Source organism: Mytilus trossulus, chromosome 1 (genome assembly GCF_036588685.1).
Source record: "Mytilus trossulus isolate FHL-02 chromosome 1, PNRI_Mtr1.1.1.hap1, whole genome shotgun sequence".
Taxonomy (NCBI): domain Eukaryota; kingdom Metazoa; phylum Mollusca; class Bivalvia; order Mytilida; family Mytilidae; genus Mytilus; species Mytilus trossulus.
In genome coordinates this window covers 103,639,349-103,656,931 of record NC_086373.1, presented here as the reverse complement: position 1 = coordinate 103,656,931, position 17,583 = coordinate 103,639,349, and the positions used below count along the sequence as shown (strand labels likewise).

General features: G+C 32.1%; 1 protein-coding gene across 1 annotated transcript; it reads left to right on the top strand.

The window, feature by feature from the left end:
- Positions 1 to 215: 215 nt before the first annotated feature.
- LOC134694741 (DNA-directed RNA polymerases I, II, and III subunit RPABC1) lies at positions 216 to 17,368 on the top strand. The gene is made up of 8 exons (XM_063555791.1): positions 216 to 422; positions 6,980 to 7,068; positions 13,158 to 13,219; positions 13,562 to 13,701; positions 14,921 to 15,001; positions 15,507 to 15,565; positions 16,238 to 16,316; positions 16,618 to 17,368. Exons 1-8 carry the CDS (start codon positions 366 to 368, stop codon positions 16,681 to 16,683), a joined length of 633 nt encoding a protein of 210 aa, XP_063411861.1. The 5' UTR covers positions 216 to 365; the 3' UTR covers positions 16,684 to 17,368.
- Positions 17,369 to 17,583: the final 215 nt, after the last annotated feature.

Here is a 17,583-nt window from a genome sequence, read left to right as displayed (position 1 = left end):
ATAACTTGAGGAATTCAAGTCCATTGAATAATAAAAAAAGTTATTGCAATTTGAATAATTTTAGTCGTTCGTATGTACCCTCACGTTTAGTCCAAATAATTATGACGTCTTGAAAATATCATAGCCTTTCAACAGTTCAAGACATCATAATTATTTGTACCTCACGTTATGCCTTCAGGTCGATTCAGGTCTTTTCGGGTCCACTTTCAGGTCTTTAGTGTAATCCGTAAATAACTTAAACCCGTACTCGGTCGTGTTTTAATCTACATGTATGTCACAACTTCCGGTTAATTTTCACATGTTGCAAGTTCGATTTGATTTCAATTTTAGCTTTCTTTAACCAAACATAAAGAGAAGCTAAGAAGATGGATGATGAACAAGAAACATACAAGTTATGGAAAATACGTAAAACCATAATGCAGGTAATTAGAACCACACAATAAGAAATAACAATTCAGTTAAATTTTTACCTGTTACCTGTTACCTATTCTGTACATTCCACCTTTATCAGATGAACCACTTCAGTCGGAATATCCTCTTGAAGTGTAGAATCCCTTATATTCACTATTGGATTAAAACATCTTCTTTATACACTTATATACACCGCCACCACACTTATTTAAAAGTATTCAAACTGTATATACAGTCATATTTTAAAATCTAAAACTTGATAGATTCATCCATTGTTTTTTTGTCCTTTATCTCACTCGAGTCTCTCTCCTCATCGATAGAATATATATACATCACATCTATCCACCAATCACAGACTGTGAAACTTGCTCAGCTCAGCAAATGTCTAATTCACAATCCTTATACTTAAACATACTCATCAAATGCAAACTGTAAGTCCTAACCCTTACACTTACACATAGTATATACCCCTAATCAGAGAGCCTTATTACAGAATAAGATTATTCATAGACTTAAGGTTATGAACCATTACATTGTTATTTGTACTTAAGACTTAGCACCAAATAAACATTTAAAATCTAAAAATAATATGTAAAGTTATTACTGATCATATAAGCGTTAAAAAGACCACTTAACTTTAACAGTCAGTTTAAATCTTGACTTATCATATTCATCTATACCACACTCAAAAAATAAATTTCACTATATATGTCTCTTTAACTTGGAAAACTATATGAACAGTCTTTATAGTAACAAACTAGTTCTCTTCTGATGTAGACCAAAACATAAGCTGCTTGACAGGCGCTCAATAGTTGTCCATAATTGTTTTAAAAACTGGAATTTTGTACAGTCCACTATTAATTGTAATAGATTATCTTCAACATTAAATAAGTCATCCACAAGAAGAGCATTTATCTTATCATTTAGTAGATTTCTTAGTAGCATAATGAATTTCCTTCTCACTCCTTCCAAAGAGTTACATTTTATAAGAAAGTGCATTAAATCTTCAGATTGTTTAAAACACAGAGGGCATAAAGAACTTGTTCTATTTCCATTAAATTTTGCTCGATCAGCTTGAAGAGTGTAAGTCCCACTTATTATTTTGGCTTTGACACATGCTCTTTTAACGGATAAAAGTTCTGAACCACAACTCTCCCAGATATTATGAACTACACCAACTTTAAAGTTATCAACATTTAACATTTTCATAGATACTTTTGTCCTAGCTTCAAGAATTAAAATGTTTTTCCAATAGTCATTCACTGCGTTATAAACCAATTTTTTCCAAATATGCTTTTCTGGGACTAAGTCCATTACCTCTATAGGGGATGGTAATTCATACATTTCTGTTAATTTTATAATTTGAATAAACCAGCTTTCAGAGTCTCTTGTTTTCAAAGCAAGCTGTCTTTGAGCGATACTGCGTTCAACTGACCCGTGATTATCTGCAATGTTACGAAATAGGGAAAGCATTTTTTTGTGAATTTCAGATTCTATAGGAAGCTGACCAGTCAAGACTAAAACAGCAGAATTCGCAGTGCGTGACGGCAGATGCTGGATTTGTTTCAGCAATTGTATATAGTAAACAGATAGTTTTGCTATATCAGTTTTTGTTAATCGAATAATATCCAGGCCGTACAGTAGCCTCGGAATGACAAAGCACTTTATCATATGAACTGAGACCTTCGGATTTATCCCATTCAGGCCATAGAGACCAGCGCCCATCAATGCATACACTGTTTTACGAGCAGTTTGTATTCTATCTGGTACAACTTCTTTAACTCCAAATTTAGAATTTATGTCCCTTTTTATTCCTAAGTGGGTAGCATTAATTGGTGTATTTAACTTTTGGTCGTTCATATACCAGGAATGTTCTGACTTGTCTCCTATTTTCAATACACAAGATTTCTGTTCACTAATCGTATATCTAAATTTATTTGCATGGTCCATTTGAATATTAATCATAGTTTGTAGATCATATGGATCATTAGCTATCAATGTAACATCGTCTGCTACAGTTGGAGCACCACAGTATATTGAACCTATGTACGATCCAATTTTGTTTTCCTCATAGATTTTCAGTAAAGAGTTGATAAAAACTTTATACGCAGTTGGAGACCAAACCCCTCCTTGACGAACACCTTGTTTTTCTTTAAACCCACGTGAATAATTTCCTTCCCATTTTACTTTTGTAGTTAAGTCTTCATACCAAGCCCTAAATAATAACCAATTATCTCCAGATATGTTCATTTTATGCATTTCTCTAAAAAGGCCAGCATGCCATACTATATCAAACGCTTTTTTAGCATCAGTTAATCCAATATATATGGGTAAACGTTTTTCTTTAGCTTCTATTCTTAGTTCAGTTACAACCAGCCCCGCTACAGTAGGGGATTCCCCTTCAGTGAACCCTTTTTGTAATCTACTTTGCTGATTTTTAATGGAGCTTTTGTTACGGGATAAATGTAGCTTTTCTATAGTTTTTCCAATAGCACTAGTTATAGTTATACGTCTATATGAATTTGGATCTTCTTTTGGTTTTCCTCCATTTTTAAACAGAGGGCATCCTATCCCAATTTTTAAATTATTTGGGACAGCAACAGTTTTAAAAATTAAGTTTATCAATTTAGTTAGTATATTTATAACTGTCTGTCCTCCATATTTCAAGTGTTCTATGGTGAATTTATCAACATCTGGAGCTTTTCCATTTTTAAAAGATAAAATACATTTATTCAATTCGTACTCAGTCACTTCCTGAATCGGTTCTCTTGTACTTAAGAAAATATCAGTTAATATTTCAATGTCATTATTAACCAAATTAAAAAATTTACTATCGAATCTGTCTTGCACAGATGGTGAGGCCAAATCTTCAAAGTATTCGGCCCAAGCTCCCAGAATAGAGGCTGAATTATTATACAGTCTATTATTAACCTTCAAGATTGAAGTAGTGGATGGCCTCGAGTTTCTCTGCTTATTTACTAATGCAAAAAATTGTTTATCATTATTCTCATTTAATTCCATAATTTTGGTATACATATTTTCTCTTTTCTCAGCAGCCAATCGTCTTTGGGCAGAACGAAGTTTTTTCTTTTGCACTTTCATTCGAATATAGTTAATGCTAGATTTATTATCTTTATTACCTTCATTTTTCCATTTCCAATAGTGAAATTTACCCTCCTTAACAATTTCAGTCATTTCTGGGGTCCAATCCCTTTTTCTCTTAAATAGTTTTTTCCTTTTTGGGCATAGACTTTCAGCAGTAGTCACAATAATATCAGAAAATTTTGTTAAAATGTTCTCTATATTTTCAGAAGTTTCAACCACAGCCACATCATTAAATTCAGTTAATCTCTCTTGTAGTAAATTTTCATATTTTTGTTTATCAATTTAATCCCATTTTATACGTAAGGGTCTAGGATCGCTAGTGCTTATATCCATCCTATCAATACAACAGTTAAATGAAATCATAATTAGATCATGAGTGGATAGATTTTGAAATTCACGATTAAATGACAAATATTTCTTGACCAGTGCACTAGTTTCAACAAAATAGTCAATTTGAGATTCATCTCTATTATTGAAGTGAAAAAACGTACTCTGCTTTTTGCAAGTGGAAGGTATTGACAGTCCATTTGATTTTAAGAATTCATCAAAGACAATGTCACGAGGTATTTTACGCTCATTTCTATGCAGTGAGGCATTCATGTCACCTCCTATAATTATATCAGAAGTAGGTAGATATTTTTCTATAATTTCACTTAGCTCATCTAGTACAGATTTAAAATCTTCAATAGTGATATTTCCACCTCTAGTTGGCATATAGACACATATTAGCACAAGTGGCTGTTTTATGTTGAGACGGATAGCTATTACTCTATTACATCCATCCGGTAAAAGTTCAACAAGATTTTGTAATGTTTTGTTAACACAAATTGCAACCCCAGCATGCCCCCTCCTCCTTTCAGTTGGGTCACTAGTCTTATCATCATCAAAGCATTTTACAAGACATAAAAAGTCAGTTAAAAATTCCTGTAAAGCTTGTTTTTCCCTATTATGTAACCAATGTTCCTGTAGCATAATTATATCAGCTCTTTTCTCTAGCATAGATAGATACATATTATTAGATGAAAAACCTTCAATGTTAAAAGATAAAATGTTCAGCACGCTATCTGTACTTATTTCATTATCATGAGGCTCTTGTACATGTATATCCTTTCCTACATTTTTGTGGATTGACCCATTGTGGGCATCATTAAATTGTCTCTCTGTGTGCAACCCAACTTTTCCTGTTGAAGACGTAGGAACCTCGGCGGTACTTGTTTCATTTGCTTTCTTGGGGGTATATATATTTGCTCCGATTTCTCGTGAAATCTTTTCCTTGCTTGTGTTTGACATTTTGATTTCCCTCTGGAATGAATATTCCCTAAAAAATTATCACTATTGTTTGTTTGACCATTAACCACAGAATTGGTCTCATTTTCACTACCACTAGTATCAATGTGAAGACTATTGGGTTGGGATTCATCGTGCCGAAATGACATGCCCCCATTAAACTCTGCAAAATCATTCTGAAATTTACAGTGCTGGTTTTCGCTATGTCTATCAAATTGAGACCTTTCATTTCTACTGTACTTATTAGCATTATTTTGCCTCCCTCTATTTTGCCTTTGTCGAGACCGTGTTGATTGATTATTGTTGTCAAATCTCAAGTCCAACAGTTTATCACTTAGATTACTTATTTTATTATCTTGTTTACAAATTTCCAATTCCATTTGCCTCATCCTTTGTTCAAGAAACCAACTTTTTAAGTTTTCTGATTCGGATTTATTATTACCATGTTTTGTTCGCTTTGTAAGTTTGTTTGGTTCAGACAAATGTAAAATGAAAAGAAGTCATGGAAGAATCTTATTTTTTTTGGTGTAATATGAGGCAGGTATAACCTGTAAATGGGGACGAAGTCTGTATGAATTATTTTTTTGTGATTTTAAATATGTTTGTTAATAAAAAGAAACGAAAATAATGTAACGTTTCTGAATATGGTTCTGTTGTTAGGGATTTTAGTTGTGAAGTTATTTTAGTTATGACCTCACATGCAATGTTAACAAAGAAACGCTATCAACAAATAACGTTTTTTTCTTATCCAGGAATTATTGAAAATGAAATTGGTATTGCGTTCCTTCCTATTTATACTAGACTGATAAATATATATATTTTTTACTCAAAGATTCATACTAACGAGACCGGAAAAAGAAAGAACAATGTAGATTTCTGCGCAGGTCAGGAATTTCAAAACATGACATAAAAAAATTGAACGATTTTTGAGTTCATTAGTACATTTGTTCAGTGAAAAATTTGGGAAAATTTCCCGATTTTTTTTTATTGAATTTTCTACTGTTATTGGGGACTACATGTACGTCCCCATAATATAAAGTTCCTTGTTAAGTGGGTCGAACGAGGTTTTTACTGTCAACAGTTTTGGAACAAACCCCCTGTATGGTGATTATACCTGTATAGAGGGATAATCCTTCTTTAGATGGATAAGAAAGACCACAAGTTATACATACTAGGGTATGGTTCCTCTTCAAAGGGGGTTAAGGATACAGAGGTAAGGTAAGGTTATAGATTGCAAGTTTTGTCACTTAAGCAGAAAACTGGTTATCCCAATTTTTACTAAAGTGCATATGTTGATGCATATAATGCAAAAGATTATAGCCAATATAACTGGAAAATGTCATTCTGCCCTATTTTGATTAAAATCCAGTCTAAACGAAAATACCTCTCTATAGAGGGACAGTTTTATCCCTCTGTATACTGATATAGAGGGTTTGTTCCCAACCTGGTCTATGGTGTGAAACATAGGATAGCGACAGTAAAACCTCATCAGACCCACTAAACAAGCCCCTGTGGGCTGACGCAAAATTTATAGTGAGGTGAAACACTGAAAACAATTGATAGTGATAAGTTTATACCCACTCCTGTTGTGCATATTGTGCAAAAAACGCATACCGTACGTTCAGCCATTTCAGGCCTCCAATGACAATTGGACCAATATAGCTTGTCCAATTGTCCGGTACCAGAGGGATAAAAGGTCAGAAAAGTATGAGCAATATCAAGCTCGTCTGAGAGGACAAGTACAATTACTCTGTAGAAAATAAATTAAATCTAACTTTTCAGAATATTGAAAAGAATGCCCTGTCTTGTTACATCATCATTAATCATAATAATCAATATGTTATCTAACATGAAAGACTAGTATACTGTATTATGAATGTGTGCCATTTATAAATATTATAAAACAGATCAAATCTAAATTAAAATTGACAATATCTTCCTATATATATGAAAATACAAAAAGGACTAACCAATACCTCATAATAATTTAATATAAAGATAGATTATTGGAATGTCATGGAAGAATAAAGGAAAGACATTGTTTAAGTAGATCCATGACACAGTCCAGGCAAGTTTATACGATAGTGTTGGATATGTTCTAACTATTAGTGTAGTTGTGTTATAAAAAACAACAATAGAGCTTATAGTTGTAGTTATGTATCTACATATTTTTCAGTTATGCCATGACAGGGGATATCTTGTAACACAGGATGAATTGGATCAAACATTAGATGAGTTTAAAGGCCAGTTTGGAGACAAGCCAAGGTAAACAAGAATGTGTTCATAGTACATGGATGCACTACTTCTATCCACTCGAACTATCATTTTCTATATTCAGCTGACTGTGAAATTGGGGTCAAATTATATTTGGCATTAAACCTAGAAGAATCGTTTCATATGGATTGTGTGTACTAAGTTTCAAGATGATTGGACTTCATCTTTATCAAAAACTGCCTTGACCAAAAACTTTTAACGTGTTACTTATTACTGGTATGTAGCGTTACAAACCGACAGATGGATGTTTGGATGAAGACGCACAGATCGAAAAAAATAATGCCCCTAGCCTAGGGTCCCTAGGTGGAACAAAAAAAAAAGTTGCATTATTGTAAAGACAACAAACATAGATTTTATGATTTAAAAAAACAATAGACACCCTACATATGTATCAGATGCATTTATTGGCCATTACAGGTAAAAACAAAGAAAAGATTTTCATTATAAATAGAATTAGTCAGTATATTATGACTACAATGAAGCTTAAAACATGCAATAATAATAAATTAACCCAACAATTTATAATATTTTGAACACACATTTCTCTCTTTTATCTTCTGTAATATGTGAGTTTGTGGTCTAGTGGTTAAGACCGATGGCTACAGTGCTGAAGGTCCTGAGTTCGATTCTCACTCGGGGTGCTACAATATCAGTACATCAGAAGGGCGATTTTCACCCTCTCACACACATCTCTGGTACCCAGACAGGAGTTTAAAACTAGAATGGGTACTATGGGGGCCTCGGTTGGTCAAAGTTGCTTCCAACTTTGACCTGCAGATCAATCTGCTGAAATCTCTTCGGTTTGTCTGTTCCCGCCGAGCAGCCTGGTGGTTCTCTTCGAGTACTTCGGCTTCCTCCATCATTATAACAGACTATGCCTGGTGTCCTAACACTCCCTGGTGTGGGTTGGGGATTGTTCTTGTAAATATTGAACATTGTAAATACTTTAGTGACACATCTCCATTAATCCCGATAGGGAGTGTACATGGATTCCACTGTACCCTTGCAGCTCTCGAGGGGTGCTCCATAAACGGAGGGATCTACGTACATACATACATACATACATATGGTGAAATCATGTATATATTCTAAGATGCTGATTATGTATATAGAGCAAACATATATCTTCCCATTATCTAAATTCATTGGAAATATTCCATTTTACCACTAAATGCATAATTTAAATGTTTAATTATTTTTTTTAACTACATGTGCCCTAAATCAAAGAAGTTTTAAGTTATATTCTCTTATAGTGCGGTGACTGAAGGTAGATTTTTTAGATTTTAATCTCCCCACCGAACACACACCTATATAATATATCATTGGAAAGAGGAAATCGTGTACTACAATAATATGCCTGTCGTCAGGACTTTGTATGGTCACAATTTTTTTAAATTGAGGTCAAAGGTTATATGTGAAAATCTGTGAAAATTTGGGAGGGTTTCAATTTTGACATTGTTTTCCATTTCTAAACTCTACATAAATACAAACGATACTGTTTTGGCTCTATTAATGTTTATTATTATACATAAACCTTAAGCATTAAGATTTATTTTATTAAAAAAATCCTAAAACGACGTTTTATAAACAAAACTTCAAAAATTAGATTTCAACCTATAAAATGATAAGAGCACCTGAACCTTTTGAAAAATTTCAATTTCAGGTAAAAATCAAGTGTCATGCAGGACAATACTGTAAAACTATTTTTTAACTATCATATTGGGTGAGGTATCAAATCAAAGCAATAGAACACTACAGTCAAATATGACCTCAAACTGAATTGCGGATACTTCAGGTTTTGTCATAGACTATTCGTTGCTTTTGGGTTTTTTTCACAAGTATTACTGCTTCCATGTAGTATTATCTTTTGTTGCGTATTTTACTCAGTTTAATATCTATTACATTATAAGTTTTGTACCTATATCCCCCCTTTTTTCCTTGCAACGTATTTCAAAAGTATTCCATATAAAAAAAGAAGAGGTGATATGATTGCAAATGAGGCAAAACAACCCTCCAAATGAGACATAATTTACCAATACGGGCTTCAACAATGAGTAAAATTTATACTGCATAGTCTTCAATTCACGAAATGAATATTGTAAAACCAACGAAAAATCTCTCGACCTGATTAATGTACAAAATGAATCAGAAACAAAAAAATATAGTATATAGAAACATACGACAAACACTGCATTACCGTCTCGTGACTTGAAATAGACACAAACAGAATGTGGCGGGGGTTTGACTTTTTTAAGGGAACGCCAACACTCTCCAAACCCGGGGGCTAGGACCATGTGTATCAATTCAACAAGATCTATACCTAATCAACCGTTATCTCCATCATCTTCATTTTCACCAACCGTCACAAGACATGTTTTTAATATTTCTATACTTTTCACTCATGGCCACAGGTATGCACATGACAGGTTCTGCTAAAAGCAAACACGTTATTTTGAGTTTTTCTTTACAAGTACAGACAAGGTATTGTAGGAAGTCCGAAGACATTTGTTCCCAAAGAAATACCAGCTTTAAACCATCCCTTTCAATTCATCCAAGATTTTACAGAGATCTTAAATGGGGTTATATACATTTTCATGGATCTACAATCAGTCGATACCTGTAACTTGGCATTGCACACGGTCAGATTCTTCTCTGGCTGTTGATGACGTCTTTACACTAAATCCATTGTATGTTGGATGAGTACGGATTGAGTGCTTAGTCTTAGAGGCATGGTTTTTTAATTAGTTGTTAGTGGCTTTGAACTAGCTGTCAGATAACTTCGAGTACTCTCAGTTCTGTGCATTGTGTCTTTTTTTGTCGGAATATAAGTACCCTGCCACGTCCACTTGTATTTTTGTCTATCTGATGAGTTAAGAATTTTTCAACTGACTTTTATAGTTCGTTCTTATGTTGAACTGTTATACTACTGTCCAAGTTTAGGGGGAGGGTTGGGATCCCGCTAACATGTTTTACCCCGCCACATTATTTATGTATTTGCCTGTCCCAAGTCAGGAGCCTGTATTCAGTGGTTGTCGTTTGTTTATGTGTGACATATTTGTTTTTCGTTCATTTTTAACATAAATGAGGCCGTTAATTTTCTCGTTTGAATTGTTTTACATTGTCTTATCGGGGCCTTTTATAGCTGACTATGCGGTATGGGCTTTGCTCGTTGTTGAAGGCCGAACGGTGATCTATAGTTGTTAATGTGTGTGTCATTTTGGCCTTTTGTGGATAGTTGTCTCATTGGCAATCATACCACATTTTCTTTTTTATATTAGGATGTCATCTGTCATCCATAATGTGCTTGTCTGCAAAGATGATGGGGAAACATTATGCATGAGACGTACACACTATCTTGATTTCGCTCAATTTCATGGTTGGCAACACATAAGATAGCGTCGCACTCTACTTAAAGAAGCATAAAATTCATTGGCATTCAATATTTCAACAAGGTGTTTCGAACCAAACTCATGGTACATTTGTTAAGCCAATCCGAAATGAAAAGGAGTAAAATAAAATGGCCACACAAACGGTTGACGCAACTACGCAATTTCTGTGATGCCATTTTCTGAGAATAGTCTTGGCTATGCAGTTTCATCGAGTTACCATAAAATGAATTGCAATAAAGACGAAGGCATTGACTGAATTGAAGGAGAAAGAGACAATTCTCCCGAAGTTGGGTATACTTCTGTAGAGTTTGTAGAGATGTCTTTTCTATTGTAAACTTGCAGCGGAATGACATATCTGTCCGTTATTTGTGTCTATTACATTTGACATTAAAATTTTAAGTTCAGTTTTCAATTGACTAGCAGCTGATATGGCATCTCAAATAGTTATTTTGCTACAAAATATTGTTATATTTGCCTTGAACTTGTTGAAGTTGTTTGACAACTGTATTTCTATAGAAATCGATGAGTTTAGACTGTATTTTACAAGTAGAATATTTTAAATTAGAATCAGCTGGAAGAATAGATCTACTACTAAGTAGTATATTTATCTAGTAACGGTGTCATGAGGAATGACCATTACATCGTTGACAATTGCCAAAATAAAAGCAGTATCGTGATGATAGATATCTGCTTTGTGTTCGTTTTTAGCAAATAATTTTTAATGCAACCAAAATGACAGAGTGCTTGAAGTTTAAAAGATGGACGGGAAACTATTTCAACTTTAACTTTAACTTTAACTGACACGGTTAAAACATTCTTACTACGCTCATCTGATTCAAACTTGAGTAGTTTTTGATCTTTCTAAAATGTTTTCTTGCATCAAAATATACAAGCGCTCTAGTTTAACGTCTGCATTCTAGAACGCGTACACATACCCGAAACTGAGGGACAACAGTCCGATAATTGTATGTCGTCATTACATATCAGATTAGAAGCTTCCTCGCTCTAAAAGGGGGAACAAATATGTTTACTTGTGTAACTTTTGTAGCATAATCAATGATAAACAGCCTGCACGGACTTCTGTAAATTTCGCATGAAACATCTTGATGTTCACCTCATCTAATCTTTTATTCAATGCAGGTTCAAAAATCGACTTTCCTATACTGGTAAATTGACTCAAAATTTCAGTCCATTTTTTCTTTTCTTTGCATAATAAGCACTGCATAAAATTTAACAACTTTTGTCTTTTCTTTGGACTTAATGGAGCAAGTTGCAACTGACTTGACATATCTTGGAATATTTACTGAAACTATCCGTCAATTATTTTGATTTTACAATTAGACTTTTCTGACAAAGTAAATTTAATGTTTTATAACAAAAAAATCATAGAATATAAACACATACAAACAAAGAATGTAGCATATATCAGTGCAAATATGTGTATATAATAGCGAAAAAGGTAGTAATATCATATATCAGTTGAGAGCAAATTATTGACTAATACACAAAATGTGACGGAAGGCAAGTGATTAAGTTCCGTGTTGAAATTGAAGTTTTTTATTCCATTCTTTTTCCATTGATTTCTTAAGGGTTTTTTCATATTTTGGTTCCGAAATTTTTATCACTGAGTAGTTTTGTGAAATACTATACGCTAAAATTATTATGGGATAATTTTTATTACTACTATAAAGAAGAAACTAAAGTTTGTGTCTGAATTTGCAATTGAAATTCCCTCAATTTTTAACAGTCTAAACTTCGCAAATTTTATAGATTATAAGAAAACGAAATACTAAAAAGAATATTTCGATATATGAAAATAGCTTCAGGAAAAACTATTTCAGTTAAATGTAAGCAAACATACACAATTTTTCATTTTGAAAAAGCGGGGGGTTGAAACTCTCCAATGTACTACTAGTCATTAAAACGACTATTTAGAAAAATGTGACCGTACGATATTCTGACGACAGGGCAAAAACTAAAGTAGACATATTTGTCTTTAAGTTAAGACCATTTTTAGCCGTGTGTTATTTGGGGAGATTAAACTCGCGATCTAGACGACTTTTTACACTTCTGTCACCGCACTATTAATCTAATGGTAGTGGCTGGCATGGTGAAGTGTGATATGAAAAAAATTGTTAATTATATGTTCATATATAGTTGAAGTTGAAGTGATATCTAATGTTTTTTTTGTGCTTTTAATATGATATTTTCCAGGATTGTAACAATAGACTTCAGATTAACATACACAAACATCAACTTCAACTTCAAGTACTTGGTTGGAAATGGTTAACTTATATTCCAGTCAAGCCTGGTTTAATTTACAATTTGTCTGAAATAAAATTCATAATTGCAGTTGAGTTAATTTGAAGTTTTTTAAGATTTGACAATCATTACCCCCTTCCTGTTTCATAAGAAATGAATAATTTGGTAAAATGGATGTTATTCTTGAAATGAAAATATATATTTTCCTGTATAACTTTATATTTTATATGTTGTATATGAGCGGCTAGAAAAATGTTTTTGTGCTATTTTTGCATGTTTCTGAATAAAGACAGTATTGGTATGTAGATATTGTCTTGACCTAAATATAATATTGCATAAACAGTTAACTTAACTTGTGAGGAATAGCGACATGAAATTGAAGACAATTTTGTAAAATGAATGTGTATACTATTTTCTTGTTAATTTCAGTGAGCGTAAACCAGCTAGAAGTGATTTGATTGTTCTTGTGGCACATAATGATGATCCAACAGGTAACAATCTTATTAATAGAATTGATGAAGTAAGAATTTAATAGGCTCTGTCAGACATCTACAAAAGAACAATAAAATATGTTGATGTCTAAGTTTTGATTTTACTTTGCACATTCAAAAGATTGCCCTATTTCATAATATCAATTTGTTAAATGTTTCAACATGTTACAGCTTATATTCATCTCTTCAAATTGTTTTTTTTTAATAATTAAGCTCATTGCTTGTGAAAGGTAGGGAGTATGAAGCAAATGCAAAGTAACAAAATATTCTTACAATATATATATAGTGCTGTAATTGTGCATGTTGTTAAACTCCAATTAATTAATTCCATTTTTATTGTAGATCAGATGTTTGTGTTCTTCCCAGAAGAACCAAAAGTTGGTATAAAGACAATAAAGACTTACTGTCAACGTATGCAGGAGGAAAATATTACCAGAGCTATAATTGTTGTACAGATAGGAATGACCCCATCAGCAAAACAGGTTTCTTATTTTTCTATCAGTTAATGTTTTTGTAAAATCAAGATCATTTATGGTAATAGAACAAATATTACTTTGATACAACCTTTATATATTGTTATATATCAATAATATTAGTTACATAGTGTGCTAGTGACCTAATACGGTATATTTGGGGTCAGTAAATTCCATATTGGGTGAGAGTAAAGCTTGAATCCCCATATGGAATTTACTGACCCCATATATTCTGTATTACTCCACAGGCACACTATGTAACGAATTTAACTTACCGACTATCTTAACATGTAAAATTTAGACTAGTGACCTATCAAAATGAACAAGTCTTCGATACTGTTAGAATTAAGAAACTAGCTACTTCCATTGATCCTAAAAAAACAGATGCCAACAATAACAACTTGTTAGGTTTAAATGCATTTTATGAATTAATTTCCATCATAATCATCAATTTCTTCGTCTATTGAAACCTTGAAGATTTTTTTCTCAGTTCCATTTTGTTTTTATTAAGGGAAGTAACACCACTACTAACCGTGTTTGAAATAAGCCCTGCCTCCCTTTTACTTAATATGGAATATAAAGGGACATAACACCACTACTAACTGTGTATGAAATAAGCCCTGCCTCCCTACTAACCTAATATCAAATATACACGGTCTCCACTAGGACGCTTTTAACCAATCATATTCCTAGAAATGTATAGGAGGCTAGATAAATAAGAATTACCAAACAGTCAACAGAAGAGAGTCATTATTTAATTTACAGTCAACTAAATTATCAGTTGGTGAAAATGTTTTTTTCAAGGTCATTATTTTTAACAGTTTAGTAATTTTAGATAAAGGTTTTCAATTATTTTTAACAGACCCAACATTTTCAAAGTAACACTAAATCAATTGGAACACCACCTGGAGGAACTTATTATTGCAAGGGAAAAAAATCTGTTGTCTGTGAAATTGGTTGGTTTCAATTAGGGTATTTCAACTTTTGGATGTTGAACAATGAACTATTCCATTTGATATAAATGCAATTAACTGAATTGAATATTGTGTAATTTTTTTTTTACACACTTTAAAGTTCTCTTGTTAAACAATTATTTCATCTGTTTATTTAGATGTATATAATATATCAAGAAAGAGCAGTTTATAATAGTCATATCTTGTTCACTATTTTTCAGTCATTAACAGACATTGCACCAAAGTACATATTAGAATTGTTCACTATTTTTCAGTCATTAACAGACATGGCACCAAAATACATATTAGAACAGTTTATAGAATCTGAATTATTGATCAACATTACAGAACATATGGTAAGGGGAACATTTCTAGTGGCATATTCAGAGTATCTCTATGTAATATAATATTGGGTTTAACCCCTTATGGTTGGACTTTCCTGTTTTAATCCCTAGTTGGGGGAACTAATTCACAATTTTCTGTACTTAGAAAAACATATATCATAAAAAATGCACTAACAACATTGCATTATAAATCATGCATAAAAATTTACATACTACATGAATTCATTTACTTTCGTCAGTATCAATTTTCATGGATTGACCAAAGTGTATAGAAAAATTTACAATTCGTTGAACATGTAATTTCATGGTGAACCTGTACCCACGAAATCCACAAAAATTGGTAACCAACAATTATTTATGTTTCCAAATTATTTAATTTTTATTAAGATAACGGACTTTAACAGAATGGACAAAGAAGATTTATGATATATTTAATATTTGAGTACCCATGAAATACAACAGACAAAAATGTGTATTCGTTTTTGTTAATTTTTGATATTTTATTTTTTCTTTACAGTTAGTACCAGAACATGTTGTGCTGATACCAGAAGAAAAAGCAGAATTGTTATCTAGATAGTATCCTATTTGAACAGTTTTATGTTCATAGAAATTGTAAGATGAGTTTGATCAAGTTTTTGTGGAATGATTTTGTGGTCTTGTTAGTTGTATACTAGAGAAACAACATCAACAACATTTTTCACACAGTTTTGACTTCTACAAGCTCCAAGAAGTCTAGGGTTGTTTTAAAATTTACAGACGTTTATGTGTATTTATGGGTTAATAGTAAAGTTTACAACCATTTAGTTGTTATATCTCATAAAACATATTAGGAATTTAAATGAATTGATCTAGTCCCATTTTCATTTTGATGTTAATAAACTTTCAGAAATGTTGTCCTAATTTTGATATTCTTGAGTATCCATAAGATCACCTTATCTGCTGAAATTCTGTAATAAATATTTAATGCTGTGTAAATTATTTAGTTGTGGAATGATCCTGTGATGTCTACAAATAGTAGTTGCTTATCACGTGAATGATTTGCAGCTTTCATTTACAGTCACTTACAATCAATCTGTTTTGAAATCATTGCTCAAAACTTGATTAAAAAAAATTGATAAAGAATTTTCTATCAACTAACTAATTTATAAACTACAGGTTTGAAAACAGAAAAATAAAAGTTGTGTTATGGTGTCTTGTACAAATATAATACTCCAAGTAGTGGTTATATTGATCCTTAACATATCTCAGTAGATTAAAAGAGTCACAGTTGCCTAGGATACAGCAAGGAGATCCAGTATCGAGGTATTTTGGACTAAAACGAGGACAGGTATGTAGCTGTTATATTGCCTACCAGGTCACAGTACATAGAGGCATAAACAATATTAGGATTGTATCAAATCATAAAAAAAAATGTAAATGATTCCAAATTTCATTTTTTTTCTCAAGATTTTCATGGTAGGGTGTTATCATTATGACTTGTATTGGAGAAAACTAAAATCATAAATATATAATATTATTTATGGGACATTTGTGTAATATTATGTAAATTTATACTTAAAAGTATGAATGAAAGAAATAGAAAAAAAACATTGCATTGTTCCTAATGTTGATTTTGCTTTTTGTTGCAGGTAGTAAAGATTATCAGAAACTCTGAGACTGCTGGTAGATATGTCAGTTATCGACTGGTTGTATGAAAACATTTTAACAGTCAATATTTGACGGAAAGAGCAACAAACTACAACATTACTGAACATATGATATTCTTGTCGACTGACAGAATTGTAATGGCTATAGACAACAGTGAAACTAGATTATTGTTATTATACTTTGGCTGATACAGAGATATTATCAGCTATTATTTTGATATGTTTCATGCTGAGGATGTAGAGAGAGAAACAAAATAGCAACCATTTATGTTTTTTGAAGTGAATGTTGATTTAAAGTCATAGACATTTTCAGATTTTAATCAGCTAAAAAATTTCATCAATGATAAGTTGTTATAAACTAAAGCAAAAAAAAACACTATAATTTTACAAAGTTTTAACACAACACAATTTTATGCCCTTGAAATATCAAAGATCTTTTAGAATAGCAAGTTTGTGGTTTGGGGCTAAAAAATGACTATGAACTTAGTCACTTGCCTTGTGTTGGACATACTTGTAAATGTTAAGAATATTTTGATGTTTAATTGTGTACTAACTACTTGATTTTATTCCAAACCCATTCAAATCAGAAATTTGTTGCTTCATTATTCACTTGTATTTATTCATCTCATTTAAGGGATATTCATTATTTCATACACATTTAAATCTATGTAAAAAAAATCAAACATATTGTTTAACTGCACCAGTCTTTCAAATAAAGAATAGACTGATAAGACTTGTAGTATTCTTTATATTGAGAAATGTTCAGTAGATACTTTTAGTGTGTTTCTTATATGATTGAATTTCAGACTTTGAGAAGGGTGGTTTATAAAATGAAAATAGCACTTCATAATTTCGGTAATCTGTAGCCGATTTCTGGATTTTCCTTCATCAGGTACCCTAAAAAGTATATGAATACTTGAATATATGAAAAGTTATATGACCATAAGT